This window comes from Zea mays, chromosome 8, assembly GCF_902167145.1.
Source record: "Zea mays cultivar B73 chromosome 8, Zm-B73-REFERENCE-NAM-5.0, whole genome shotgun sequence".
Taxonomy (NCBI): Eukaryota; Viridiplantae; Streptophyta; class Magnoliopsida; order Poales; family Poaceae; genus Zea; species Zea mays.
Genome location: NC_050103.1, coordinates 137,239,398 through 137,255,601, shown reverse-complemented (window position 1 = coordinate 137,255,601; position 16,204 = coordinate 137,239,398). Strand labels below are relative to the sequence as shown.

Sequence of the window (16,204 nt, the reverse complement as noted above, 5' to 3'; positions counted from 1 at the left end):
ATTTAATATGTGTGTATAAGTTTTACTCCATCTTTCACGCCTTTTTTAGTTCCGAAGCTCCACAGAGACCTGCTACACAGCTGTACCACCCGTTGAAGCACAATTCAAGGCATGATTCTATTTATATATTTTTTGTCATAGAATTTCAACATAATATTCAGTGATATGCTATATATTTACTTAATAATTTTCAATTTACAACAGCATAAGACCAGGACAAACACTTTTGATGTACCTCGTCCTGACCCATCTGGACAGCACACAATTCACATCGAACTCCCGCTCATATGGGATTTGATATCAAGCAAGCTGAATCAGCTTCCATTCCGCCACCGCCTGGGTTTCATAGAGAAGTTGTCACATTTTGATACGGAGGTTGGTAAGGCATGTTTAGTTATTAAATAGACTCTTCAGCAGATTGTTGAGAAACAATACAATCTATCTGATGTTTTTGGTGAGTTAATTGATGAGGTCCTCCGTGCTGAGTCGGGGGACAATGAAGATGGTTATGATGTGCAGAAAACAACTTCAAAATCAGATGATATTCTTCCCCAGACAGTAGGTTAGTCAGTGTAATGTCTTTACGTCAATATAAAAAAGTTATGCAATCAGTTGTCGATATCGTTTTGATGCCATTATTTTAAACAATGTTTTTTGTTTACATGACACGTACAGAAGGATGTACGTGTCCGCCCCCCCCCCCAACTGTACCCGATATGTCTACTCCAGTTTCCCAGCAGGATACGCAGTTTACAGACACACAGGTACATGAATTACTGTTAAGGCAACAACATATTCGTGTACTATTAGAAAGTTGCCCCGATGAAGCTGATATTGATCCACTGGTTCATACAAATATAACGAAACAGAACAAAACACCAACCCCAGTGGTAATGTTTTTCTTATTAATTGTATTTTTCATTCTAGGGTTGTATTCATCGTTTTCTTTAAATAGCATATAACCATTACAATTTTTCATGGTAAACATGGTGACAGTGGCAAGAACATGCCGACCAACACAAACGTCACTCCTAAAGCAACACCACATATGGAACCTGACGCGCCGATATTTGATGCGACTCCGCAAATCAAGGTATGAGTACACCCTCTCGTGGTTTTTCTATATTATTATTAGTAGTTTACTAAATTTCTAATCCATTTATACCATGATTGTTAGTCTACTGGCGGCGTCCAACAAGCGGCAGAAACAGACCTGCCCGACAGTGGTCCATGCTTTGATCAGACTCCATCTGAACATGTCAGCTCAGTAATTTTCATTTTCATTGTAGTTGTCAAAACTGTTCACAGATTTTGTACAGTCATGCTTCACAGTCTAACTAGTTTATGCATAATACGAATCAGTGTTATGCATATTTGCACATACATGTATGCTAAGTAGATGTGCATTCAGTTTTTACATAACTGTTAGCTGCTTATGATAAATTACACATACATTTATGCCAGTTTGCAAGCATATTTATGACTCTTGATTTGTATCAGTAATGTCAGCTCATTAATTTTGTGCCAGTTTATGACACTTGATTCCACGTACGTTTATTCCACTTTATGTCAGCTCAGTAATTTTCATTTTCATTATAGTTGTCAAAATTGTTCACAGATTTTTATGTATATTTTCATATATATTTTTAGGTTTCTGTTGAAACCGATCCAGCTACAAACACTCCACAGGTTGGCCAGGCTTCTCTTGATTCGGAGATGCAAACTGTGTTAGCTCTACGCGAATATTTGTGTGGTCTGCAATCTGACACCAGCAGGTATGAAGTACATACTAAATCAAAATCTGTTTATATGCTGGTAGTTTTACGCGACCTCTCTAATTGATATCAAAAATTCCCCAGGACCATAATAGATTATGGTGAATATTCAGCGACATGTTCTGATATATATGAATCTTTTGCCGATGGGAAGTGTCTCGACAATGTATTCATGCAGTGTTTCATCCAATGTGTTTTTGATGATGCAAAAAATCAGCAGACTTCCATGAGTTCGAACAGTTTGATTCTTGATGTTAATGTTGGGATAAATTATCGTAACATACATACACCATATTCATATACAAATTGGATGAACCCAAGTATACTCACTCCATTTATATCGTTTATTGCAGTCACTACTCAACTTTGAGGAACAGGAACGACACAGTCGCAACCCTCAACCTTTTGATGAATCTGTACTCCACACACTTCTAGACAATTCATTGCCTGAGACAGATGAATTGGACCAATGCAAAGCGGTAACAATCGTATTTCATAATCCAAACATAATTTCTTTTAAATGGAACATATCACATTGTTATGCTTTTGTAATTTACACTGTTCATTTTATGCTTTTTTTACACGGTCAGATCATGGTTCCCATGGTAAGCAGGGGGCATTGGACATTGTATGTTGTCAATAAGGTCAAGAAGTGCATTCATATTTTAGATTCCAATCCATATGGGGAAACACTTGGTGGTACTACATGGAAGGACTATCATTTTGCACATTTGGGCTCAGGTGACAGAAAGTTACCATGGGCTAAGGTTATTATGAGTAGATTAAACAAAGCAATACAACATGTACAGCCCAGGACATGCTTTCCCAAATTTGGTAACTTCACAATTGACTTGTGCCCAAATTGTCCTAACATGGCAGCAGGGTTCAATGACTGTGGGTTTTATGTTATGGGTTACATTCTCTTTTATCAATGCGACGAAGGATCTTTGCGGTCAGACATAGAAGCAGTACGTACAAATTTACCAGTTAATTCTATAGTTGGCACAAGGCAACATATGGAACAGAGGTATAACTAACTCAATGTTATTGTATTTCAGGGCAACACTAGTGAGATACGGTCTCTTGCGCTGCATTATATCACATTCCACCCGAAGAACAAAGCATTATCGCTGCTCGAAGACATCCAAAGATTCAAGGTCTAATGGATGTAGTTTAGTTTGGACATGTAATAAATTTTGTATACAATGGTTCCCTAAACTTCAGATCAGTCATGTGTGTATAATATGGGCAAAGACCGTAGACGTTTCTTAGTTTATGTCAATGACAACTTTGGGGATCAGCTAACCTCTAAACTGGAATATTGTACCAAATGTGTTTGATAGTAATGTGTGTTTCTTGCATTTGATTCTGCCAAATTCCTGTACAATTTTGTGCTGTCAATAACCTCGAAGTATGCCTGTTTTGTCCAAAGTTTACGATATACTTATTGCCGGTCTTATGCATGTTTGCCCATACACTTATGATACAATAGTCATCATTCTATGCCCATACATTATTCTAGTTTTGTCTCAAGTGTATGATACAATTATCAGCGTTATATACTGGAAACAGGCTCATTTTTTGTACAGTCATGGTTCATAGTCTAACCATCTTATGCATTACACAACGCAGGGTTATGCATTTTTTCACATACATGTATGCTAAGTCTATGTACACTCAGTTTGCTACAGACCTGTTAATAGCTTATGACAAATGTCACATACATTTATGCCAGTTTGCAAGTATATTTATGATACTTTCTGGACTTTGTGAAATAAACACAGGAATCACATTTACATCCAGATATATTTTTATCTTATGGTCTTCTACTCTCTACCAGATGAATCATCATCTCCGACATCCACCGTTCGTTTTTTTGACGTTGATGTCTCATTCCATTGTGGGGCTGCAGCTATGATTTTGTTCCTTGAACCAGGAGGCCGTCCTCGCTTACGTCCAGATAGGTTAGCCAATCGAACCCTATTATCCTCGACAGTTAAACACGTACGGTTGTTGTGACCATCAGCTATGCCACATTTCTGGCACTTCCTGCTCATCTTCTTAGCTCCTTTCGCACCCAATTTAAAACTTGTTGCTCACTACTTTTGATTGTTCTTCCCTTAGGCTTGGCCTTATCTGGTCTTGCTAAGTTTATACCTTCCATATGAAATTCCAGTTTCTACAAAACAAAGATATTAAGTCAGTTTTTATATTCACGTATTTCATCATATATTGTAGCAATGTTATTACCTTTCTAGCTTCCACATTTGTAGAACTACTATCAACCAGCCGAATTTCAGTGTTATGTTCCAATGTTAATATCGGCATATTACATTGATCATCCTTAGTATTGCATTCATTTGTATTAGACCCCATTAAAATTTCCTGTGAAATAAAGCAAAGTCCAGTGAAGACACAAATGTTATAGAGCAGCATATGTAATACATTATAAAGATTTGTTCCATACCTCGTTCCCATCATCTAATTTGCGTAAGTTGTCTATAGCCATTTCGTCTGTTTCATACGCTTCGACCTATATCATCATTACAATCATGGATCATTATCGACAAGTAATTATGCAAAATTCATAACAACACGATGTGCGTACCTGGATGTCATCGCAAGCACTTCTGCCACAACTCTCACAGTACCTATATCAGGCTCCACACGCATCAATAACCCTAATAATTTGTCCATCATCTCTAAGGCCGTACCTCTCACTTCCGCCGCCGCTAACCGCAGCCAATACGTCAGAAAAAGACGTGGACGAGCGAACGTGGACGAGCGGCTGTAACCTTGTATTTGTTTCCTCTCATAACTGCGCCTTTATTTACGCGCACGAAGAGCACGTCTTAACTGCGCCTTTTAAATGTTGCATGGTTTACGCTATCATGTCTCACAGCGTTATGCAATCGTAAACCGTCATGCACATGCAAATATTCGTTCCCATGATTCGTGGCAGAAACTTTTCCATTTATGCATGAGTTATGCACATTTCCACATACCTTTATGCGTGCGTATATCGGTTGCAGCGTCTCAGCCGGGATACGTTGCTATCCTATGCATGGCTGACGCAAGCTGGCGTCCAGTGGGCCGAACGCGACCCGATCGGCCTCCTGGCTGGGGCTTCGTCCACTAATGGAAGCCCAGGGCTTCCATTACCTTATATATATATATATATATATATATATATATATATATATATATATATATATATATATATATATATATATATATGTATAATGGAAGCCCTGGGCTTCCGTTCATGGGGGAAGCCCCAGCCAGGACGCCAGCCAGGTCGCGGTCGGCCTAGTGTACGTGTGCTTGCGTCAGCCATGCAGATGATAGCCACGAATCCCGGGTGATACGTGTCAGGAGATATACGCACGCATAAATATATGTAGTAATGTGCATAAATCATGCATCCAAGGAATCTTTTGTACCTCGACTCACGGAAACAAATATTACCATGTGCACACCGTATACGACTGCATAACGATGTGTAACATGATAGCATAAACCATGCATTATATAAATCTTGACCAGTTTGATATAAGGAAAGACGTGCTGCATAATCGCGTAAATAAAGGGACAGTTACGGTTTGAGGAGCATTAGTAGAAGGAAATAAATTTTAATTTACAACCGCAGTTCGCGGGTTCTGCTCGGGCGGGTTCCAGCGTAAAACGTGAGCTAAAACAGCGTAAATGAGTACGAAATTTAGCGTAAACCATATATCTGTTTTGTAACAGCAAACAAAGCCCAAAATTACGGCGTGAAAATCGCGTGCACCCAATCGTGCGCGGGTTCTAGCTAGGGCAGATTCCGGCGTAAAACGTGAGCTAAAACAGTGTAAATGAATAGGAAATTTAGCGTAAATCCTATATCTGTTTTGTAACATCAAACGGGGCCCAAAATTACGGCGTGAAAATCGCATGCATCCGATCGAGCTAGGGTTCTGGCTCGAGTGGATTTAATCATATAACGTGAATCGACATAACGTAAATGAATACGAAATTTACGTAAATTATAGACCTGTTTCGTAACAGCGAATAGGGTCCGAAAATTACGGCGTGAAAATTGATCACGTTCGATCGTGCTCGGATTTTGGCTTGGTCAAATTTCAGCGTAAAACGTGAACCAAACAGCGTAAATGGGTACAAATTTTATCGTACATCATCAATCTATTTCGTAACGACGAATGTGGCCTAAATTACGACGTGAAAATCGCGCTCCGATCGTGCTCGGGTTCTAGGTCAAGTGGATTTAAGCGTAAAACGTGATCCGAAACAACGTAAATGGATACGAATTTTAGCGTAAATCAATGATCTGTTTTGTAACGACGAATGTGGCACTTGCTTTTTAGTGGAAGCGTAAAATGCAATAAGAGCTATCGTAAAATTTTGTTTGAAAATGTATAAATCACGATGGTCATAGACGACATGATGACGACGTAGATGCCCCTGAGTGCCGCCGACTCCTTGACGCGCTTGAGCAGCTCGTACCCGGTCATCCCAGGCAACCAGTAGTCGGTGATGATCATGCTGCCGTCGGGGAGCAGGCCCATCGCGAGCAACTCCAGCGCGCGCGTCGCCGACTCCACGGCGGTCACCCTGTACCTAGAGCCGCGCAGGATCCTGGCGATCGCGGTGCGGTCCACGGATTTGTCGTCCACCGCCAGCACGTGCTTCTCCAGCTCCGACGCGTCCACGGGCACCACCGCCTTCCTGCTGTCGTTGTTCTTGGGTGCAAGGGACGGCGCCACAGATGCTGGAGCGGCGACGGCGATGGCCATCGCAGAGACGGACGGGACAACCACCGTTGTCGCCGGGCCTAGGGTGCGCTGCCGTCATCCGTCCGCTTCGACAGCGCCGTCACCGCTTGCCCGCCTGCCTCGGAGCGTCGTTGTCGCTCGTTCCTGGTGGAGCGCCGCCGTCGGTCACCTGCCTCGAGGCGACACCGCTGCTGGCCCCCAGGATCACCACCGCTCGCACGCCCGAGGGAACCGCCGCCGCCGCTAAAACCTAATCCCTGGCGGCATGGGGGTGTTTTTATAGTGGCGGCGTGGGACTGGATAATTGTGAGCGCGTGGGCCGGATCGTGGGCCCGATGCACGTAATATGCGCAGACTATATTTGCATAAACTGATACACACATCAGCATAACTCGTATTATAATTTAGCGTAAGCACAGTTAGGTACAATAAGCCAAAAAAGGTCCGGTGCGGTCTATGCACCTAGTCGGGGCTTCCTGTAGTTAAATAGAGCCCAGGGCTCTAAATACTATATATATATATATATATATATATATATATAATCACTATCGGAATCTGTCTCTTTGTCGAGTGTTTTTCGTCGGACACTCGGTAAAGAAATCTTTGCCGGTGGATGCACTTAGCACAGGCGTATTCTTGGTAATGACCACGTTTACTGAGAGTAGAACACTCAGCATAAATAGATACTCGGCAAAGACCTCTTTGCTGAGTGTCAAACGCTCGACGAATGGCGGCGCTCGACAAAGGGTCATCAGCAGCCGTCTATAGCCGACGACTGATAACTTTGTCGAGCGCCAGACGTTGGCACTCGACAAAGAAGCTACTTTGTTGAGTGTTGTCAGACCGACACTCGGCAAACTATGTTTCACCGAGTGCCAACCTTGGACACTCGGCAAAGTATATTTTTATTTTTTTTCATTTTCACAACCAAACTTTTTGTGGTTTACTCCTACACTATGTAGACCTACATGTTCCATTTTGGCACAATTATAAAAGTGTTTGCTATAACTATTAGATTTTGTTCATTTGATTGAATTTACTCGGACAATTCAGATTTGAACTGCAAGTGACTCGAAACATGGAAACCGTGAATGTAAAAATAATATTCATGTTATTTAGCACAAGTTACGGCCGATTTCAGGAGCAGAATGGAATTTTTGGACACCATGCTCACGAAACATGATCATGAACTTGTCATCCAGTTGTTTAAAAATTGTATAAAACACAAACAAAGTCATAAAATCATGAAACTTGTCCACATGTCATGATATCATATGTAGAGGCTGTTATAAAAAAATTAAAATGTTTCGTGAAAGTTATCACACACTTTGTGTAGAAACCTAGCCAGTCTACATTAAAGTTCTATAATTTCATGTGCAAGACACTTAGGTTTCTACATAGTGCGTGATAAATTTTACGAAACATTTTCAATTTTTTATCACAGCCTCTACATATGATATCATAACATGTGGACAAGTTTCATAATTTTCTGGCTTTTTTGTGATTTATATAATTTTTAAACAATTGGATGACAAGTTCACGACCATGTTTTGTGAGCATGGTGATCGAAAATTCCGGGCTGCTCTTGAAATAGGTCATAACTTGTGCTAAATAACATGAATATCATTTTTACATTCACGATTTTCCATGTTTTGAGTCACTTGCAGTTCAAATCTGAATCATCCAAAGAAATCCAATTATAGAAACTAAATCAAATAGCAATAGCAAACACTTTGATAATTGTATCAAAATTGAACATGTAAGTGCATATAGTGTAGTAACAAACCATAAAAAGTTTGGTGGATTAAAGAAAAAAATGCAAATATTCTTTGTCGAGTGTTGTGGGAAGACACTCAGCACAACGTTCTTTGTCGAGTGTCAGCTGGGGGGGGGGGGGGACACTCGCCAAAGAATTAATAAAAAAATAAAACAATCTTTGTCGAGTGCTCGACGATCCGACACTCGGCAAAGTATACTTTGTCGAGTGCCAGATCGCTGGCACTCGACAAAGACGTTGAAAATAACATAACAGAACGCCCCATTCGTTTTCATTCCTTACCGTCGCCGCCGTCTCCCCCGCGCCCGGCCCGTCGTCGTCGCGAGCCCCGCTGTCGCCCGCGTGCGCCACCACCACCGTTTGCCCCGCGCCCAGCCCATCGCTGTGAACCCCAACACACGCCCCTCTCTTCGAAGCCCGGCCACGACCACCACCGCCGCCCACGCCCGACAACGGGACAATGAATTTTGCTATGCTACTTTTCACTTGTACAATGCTTGTATTTTGCTAGTTTTCACTTGTACAAAATAGATAGATACTTCTAACTTGCATAGTCTTGTTCTGCAAAATTAGAATTTATGCGACATTTAATATTAGAACACAAGCTTCAGTGCAGAGGTCTTTGTAGTTTCTCAATAGTGCATAAACACATGTGAATAAACACTACTTGCATTACATTATACTTAATAGTGCTTAAACATGTATGAATGAAAATATATTGGTGATTTGCAGCCATCGAATGCCCGAACAAGAAAAAGTCTAGGAATAATATAGCCAAAATAGCAAATAAATTGAGTATTTGAGATCCTCATGTGTGTAGAAAGTTCAAAGAAGACATCATTTGTGAGCAAAAACTAGCTAGAAAAATATTTTCTCGACCTAGATACATCCTAGTGGAATTAATAGTTCCCAAAGAATGTTTGTGACTCGATAGATTTGAGACCCCAAAAACACCTAAAACCAGTGAGCTAGCTCACGAAAATGGTAAAAACGTGATAATTAGTACGAGAGCACATGACGTCACACAAGAAAATGGATCGAGAAAACATCACATTGTCTAGTGCTCGAACAAGAAAAAGCTTAAAAATAAGATGCCCAATATAGTAAAGAAAAACTCATGATTCCAGGTTTTTGAGCTCCTTATTGGTGTAGAAAATTCAAAGAAAACATCATTTTACTAGCTAGAAAAATGTTGTCACGACCCAGATACATCCTAGTGGACTCAACGGCTGACTAAGAATGTCTATGATGGTAGATCTAGGACCCTCAAAACTCCTGAAACTAGTGAGCTATTGCTCAAAAAATGATGAAAATATAGGAATCGAAGTGACGCAAAAAATCTAACCAAGAAAATAGGAGTAGAAAAACAACATGTGGCTGAATGTCAGAACAAACAAAAATCCGAGTAATAAAAACCCCAAATAGAAAAAAATCATAACCCCATGTATGTTAGCTCTTCGGTGGTGTAGAAAATCTAAAAAACTCATTATTTGTGAGAAGAAACTAGCAAGAAACAATGTTGTCTCGACCTAGATATATCCTAGTGAATTTAATAGTTGCCTAACAATGTCTAGGATTCAATAGATCCAAGAACCCAAAACACTTGAAACTAGTTAGCTATAGTTCACGAAAAACGGTGAAAATGTGAGAATTGGTCCAAGAGCACGAGACATCAAAAATCTACACAAGCATATGGGCCCAGGAAAAACAACATGTGGTAGTGCTAGAACAAAAAAATCCTAGTAATAAAAAACCCAAAATAGTAAAACAAACTCATGACTTCTTATGTTTGAGCTCCTCACAAATGTACAAAATCCAAAGAACACATTGTTTGTGAGCAGAAACTAGGTAGAAAAATGTTGTCTTGGTTTATGTACATCCTACTGGCCTTAATAGTTGCCTAAGAATACCTAGGACTTGATGGATCCTGGAACCCAAAAAACCTTAAACTAGTGAGCTATAGCTCCCGAAAAATGTAGAAAAATGTGAGAATCAGTCCGAGACCACGGGATACCAAAAATCTACACAAGAAACCTAAGAAAAACATGTTGTCGAGTGCCTGAACAAAAATTTCTAGGAATATTAAATGCAAAATAGAAAAAAAAACTCATGACCCTAGGTATTTGAGCTCCTCATGGGTGTAGAAAATCAAAAGAAGACAATGCTTGTGAGCAAAAACTAGCAAGAAAGTTGTCTCGACCTAGATACTTCCTAGTGGACTGAATAGTTAACTAAGAATGTCTAGGACCTGATAGATTCTAGACCCACATAACACCTAAAACCAGTGAGCCGTAGTCATGAAAATGGTGAAAACGTGAGAATCTGTCCAAGAGCACGGGACATCAGAAATCTACCCAAGAAAATGGGCCCAAAACAACATGTGGTTGAGTGTCGAAACAAACAAATATCCTAGTAATAAAAACCCCAAAATAGCCAAAAAAACACATGCCCTATGTATTTGATCTTCTCGCAGGTGTGGAAAATCCAAAGAAAATGTCATTTGTGAGCAAAAACTAGCTAGAAAAATGTTGTCGTGACCTAGATATATCCTAGTGGCCTAGAGATGTCTAGGAATTGATAGATCTGAGACCCAAAACACCTAAAACCAGTGAGCTAGCCCACAAAAAATGGTAAAAACATGATAATCGGTGTGAGAGCACAGGGCGCCAATAATCTACATAGGAAAATGGGATCGAGAAAAATGACTCATGCTAAGTGCTCGAACAAGAAAAAACCTAGGAATAATATGCCCAAAATAGAAAAAACTCATGGCTCCGGGTATTTGAGGTCCTCTTGGGTACAGAAAATCCAAAGAAGACATCGTTTGTGAGCAAACAATAGCTAGAAAAATGTTGTCACGACCTAGATACATTCGAGTGGACTTAGTAGTTGTCTAAGAATGGCTAGAACTCAATAGATCTAAGGCCCCCAAAACACTTGAAACCACTCAAGAAAAATGGTGAAAATGTGAGAATAGATCTAAGAGCATACAAAGTAAAAAATCTAACCAAGAAAATTGGACTAAAAAAACAATATGTCTATAAGTGCCAAAACAAACAAAAATCCTAGTAATAACAAAACCCAAAATAGCAAAAAAACTCTTTATCCCATGTATTTTAGCTCCTCATAGGTGTAGAAAATCTAAAGAACTCGTTGTTTGTCAGCAGAAACTAGCTAGAAATATGTTGCCTCGACCTAGATGCGTCCTAGTGAATTTTGTAGTTGCCTAACAATGTCTAGGATTCAATAGATCTAGACCCCCAAGACACCTAAAACTAGTGAGCTATAGCTCACGAAAAATGGTGAAATGTGAGAATTAGTCCAAGAGCATTTAACATCAAAAATCTACACAAGCATATGGGCCCAAGAAAAATAGCATGTGTCTAGTGCTAGAACAAAGAAAATCCTAGTGATAAAAAACCCAAAATAGCAAAAACAACACATGACTTCATGTGTTTGAGCTCCTTATAAATGTAGAAAATCCAAAGGACTCGTTGTTTGAGAGCATAAAATAGCCTAGATACATCCTAGTGGCCTTAATAGTTTCCTAAGGATGGCTAGGACTTGATAGATCTAGGACCCCCAAACACCTTAAACCAGTGAGCTATAGCTCACTAAAAATACTGAAAATGTGAGAATTGGTCTAGGAAGTCAAAACTCTACCCAACAAAATGGGCCCAAGAAAAAACAACATGTTGTCAAGTGCCTAAACAAAAATGCCAAGGAATAATGAATGAAAAATAGTAAAAAAACTCATGACTCTAGGTATTTGAGGTCCACATGGGTGTAGAAAATAAAAAAATGCATTGTTTGTAAGCATGAACTAGCTAGAAAGATGATGTCTCAGTCTACATACATACTAGTGGCCTTAATAGTTGCATAGGAATGTCTAGGATTAGATAGATCTAGGACCTCAAAAACACATGAAACCAGTGAGCTCACAAAAAAGGCAAAAACATGATAATCAGTACGAGAGCAAATGACGTCAAAAATCTACACAAGAAAATAAGCCCACGAAAAACAACATATGGCTGAGTGCCGGAACAAGAAAAAGTCTAGGAATAATATACCTAAAATAGCAAAAAAAAACTCATGACTCCGGGTATTTAAGATCCTCATGGATGTAGAAAATCAAAAGAAGACATTGTTTATGAGCATAAACTAGCTAGAAAGATGTTGCCTTGGCCTGGATACATCCAAGTGACCTCAATAGTTGAACAAGAATGTTTGGGACTCAATACAATCTAGGACCCCCCAAGACGCCTAAAACTAGTGAGCTAGCTCACGAAAAATGGTGAAAATGTGAGACTTGGTCCGAGAGCACGAGACGTCAAAAATCTACACAAGAAAATGATCCCAAGAAAAACAACATGTGGTTGAGTGCTAGAACAAACAAAAATACTAGTAACATAAAACCGAAAATAGAAAAAAAAACAAGAATGCATGTGTGTATTTGAGCTCCTCGCACATGTAGAAAATTTAAATAACTCGTTGTTTTGTGAGTAGAAACTAGCTAGAAAGATGTTGTCTCGACCTATACATCCTAGTTGCCTTAATAGTTTCCTAAGAGTGCATGAGACTTGATAGATTCAGGATCTCAAAACACCTTAAACCACTAAGCTATATAGCTCACGAAAAAATATTGAAAATGTGAGAATCAGACCGAGAGCATGGGACACAAAAACTCTACAGAAGAAAATGTGCCCAAGAAAATCAACATGTTGTCGAGTGCCTAAACAAAAAATATAGAAATAATAAATGAAAATAGAAAAAAACATCATGACTCCGCGTATTTGAGCTCTTCATGGGTGTAGAAAATCAAAACAAGATATCGTTTATGAGCAAAAACTAGCTAGAAAGATGATGTCTTGACCTAGATAAATCCTAGTGGCCTTAGTAGTTGACTAAGAATGTCACGGAATCAATAGACCTAGGACCCCAAAACACTTAAAACTAAATAGCTATAGCTCACGAAAAATGGTGAAAACATCAGAATCGGTCCGAGAGCAGGAATGTCAAAAATCTACACAAGGAAATGGGCCCAAGAAAACAACACGTTGATGAGTGCCTGAACAAAAGAATTCTAGGAACAAAAATGCAAAATTGCAAAATAAATCATGAGCCCAAGTATTTGACCTCCTCATGGAAGTAGAAAATCAAAAGAAGACGTTGTTTGTGAGCAGAAACTAAATAGAAAGATGTTGTCTTGACCAATATACATCCTAGTGGTTTTAATAGTTGCCTAAGAATGTCTGGACTCAATAGATCCGAGACCCCAAAAACACCTTAAACCAGTGAGCTATAGGTCACGAAAAATGTTGAAAATGTGAGAATCGGTCTGAGAGCATGAGATATCAAAAATCTACACAAGAAAATGGGACCAAGAAAAATAACATGTTCCCCAGTGCCCAAACAAAAAAATCCTAGGAATAATATAACCAAAATACCAAAAAAACCCATAACCTCTTGGTAATTGAGCTTGGCACGGGTGTAGAAAATCCAAAGAAAATGTTGTTTGTGAATAGAAACTAGCTAGAAAAATGTTGTCCCAACCTGGGTACATCCTAGTGGCCTTAATAGTTGTCTAAGAATGTATGTGACTCAATAGTTCTGGACCCCAAAACACCTAAAACTAGTGACTTATAGCTCACGAAAAATGGTGAGATCGTGATAATCTTTTTAAGAGCACGAGACATAAAAAATCTACCCAAGAAAATCAACATGTGACAAAGTGTTGTTACAAACAAAAATACTAGTATAAAGAACCCAAAATAGCTGGAAAATGCATGACCCCGTGTATTTGAGCTCCACATAGGTGCACAAATCCAAGTTAGTTGTTGTTTGTGAGCAGAAATGTCATACACTTTAATCTAATATCTTTTTCAAAGGGAAAAATTTCTCAGACCCAAAATAGAATTTTGGGGTGTTACAAGAAAGTAACTAGAAAAATGTTGCCTCGGCCTAGATATATCCTAGTGGCCGTAATAATTGTCTAAGAATGTCTAGGACTTAATAGGTCAGGGAACCCCAAAACACCTGAACCTAGTGACCTATAGTTCACGAAAATGGTGAAAATGTGAGAATCGATTCGAGAACACCGGAAGTAAAAATCAACACAAGAAAATGGACAAGAAAACAACATGTTGCCATTTGCCCAAAAAACATAGGAATAATAAACCCAAAATAGCAAAAAATACCTCAATGTTGGGGACTTGTTCTCAAATGCTATGAGTTAAGAACAAGGCAACACAGAAAATGTTAATCGGTAAAGTCCTTCGTCCTTCGAAACATTATTTCCCTTAGGATATAATGATTTTCAGACGAAGGTTATGAAGGGCGTACCTTCATAAACACAGCATACAATCACGAAGAATGAATCATAAAGAGTATGAAGGATAATATAGACAATTATATATTATTATCAACTTATTTTTGCATTATTATTATGAAGAAACAGAAATGACATTGAATTACAAATGTACCTTCAGCTTGGAAGGGGATGAAAGTACAGGTGTGACACAAAAGCAAATGCCAAATCAGCGTGAACAGTACGGGGGTACTGTTCACCTATTTATAGGCACGGGACACAGCCCATACAAAATTACATTCATGCCCTTTACATTTGATAATAATTCTATAGTAATCCACCGAGGTCTGAATAGCCTTTTCATCTTTAAGTCGGTTTCATTTTCTGCTACCACGCCGAAGCTTTCTCGCTCACATCTTCGGCGCTGTATCAACCTTCGTATTATCTTGGGCTTCTCCTACTGTGATACCGACTCGAGTCCGAAGATACCTGTTCACACATTATACTCCAGAAATACTGTTAAATCCTGTTTTTGAGGACCTTCGTAAGCCGAAGGTCCCCAACAGTAGCCCCTCGCAATATTAATTTGTTTAAAATAATAAATTTAGATTGCAACATGGACGAAGGCTTTAAGCCGAAGGTCCGAAAAAACACCTTCCCTTTGCTAGAATAGCAACATTCACTGACAGGCGGGGTCTTTCAATTTTCAACGCACTGGGCGTATAAATAAGATCATACCGCAAGCTCATTTGGCACGCTCTCTTGCCATCTGCTCCCGCTCACTCAATTTTTAGCTCTTGCACACCAAGATTTGCTTAGCTTTTTAAGTTTTGAAGCTTCGGCATTGAAAACAGTTTTTTAGTGTTTCCGAAGATGTCTGAAGATAAGAAGGCTGCTGCTGAGATGAAGTTGAGTTTCGATGAAGAGAAGAATCTAGGGTTTCTTATAGCAATGTCGAAGACCAATACAGAAAAAATCACCAAAGAGATTTTAGAAGGTTTGTCTGAAGATACTGATGACAGCGACAGTTATGATGTGGATAGTGGTGGTGAAGACTGCGAAGATCGCCCTTGGCGACCAAGCCATGCAGTTTTCGGCAAATCAAGTATCAAAGAAAATCATCTTGTCAACATGAGAGGAAGGTATTTCCGGGACTTGTCCGTTGTTAGAGCCGATGAAGGAGAAAAGACTTGTCCGAACCCTGAAGAAAATGAAGTCGTAGTGTACCGAAGCTTTTTGAAAGCTGGACTTAGATTTCCCCTGAGCAACTTTGTCGTAGAGGTGCTGAAAATATTCGAAGTATATCTTCACCAACTTACCCCCGAAGCAATCATAAGGCTGAATATCTTCGTGTGGGCCGTGAGAAGCCAAGGTCTGGAGCCTGATGCGAAAAGTTTCTGCAATATACACGAATTATCATACGAGACAAAACCTTGGGGTAAGGAACAGTATCACAATAATTTTGGCTGCTACAGTTTCGTTTCTCGGTCTGGGTCAAGCTGTCCCGTGCCAACCTTTCGGAAGAGATGGCCCGGCGACTGGATGACAGAATGGTTTTATGTGAAAAATGACC

At 39.6% G+C, this 16,204-nt stretch overlaps 1 protein-coding gene across 1 annotated transcript; it reads right to left on the bottom strand.

The window, feature by feature from the left end:
• Window positions 1-6,163: 6,163 nt before the first annotated feature.
• On the bottom strand, window positions 6,164-6,568 carry LOC103637338 (two-component response regulator ORR6-like). The gene has a single exon (XM_008659557.2). It carries the CDS (start codon window positions 6,566-6,568, stop codon window positions 6,164-6,166), a length of 405 nt encoding a protein of 134 aa, XP_008657779.2.
• Window positions 6,569-16,204: the final 9,636 nt, after the last annotated feature.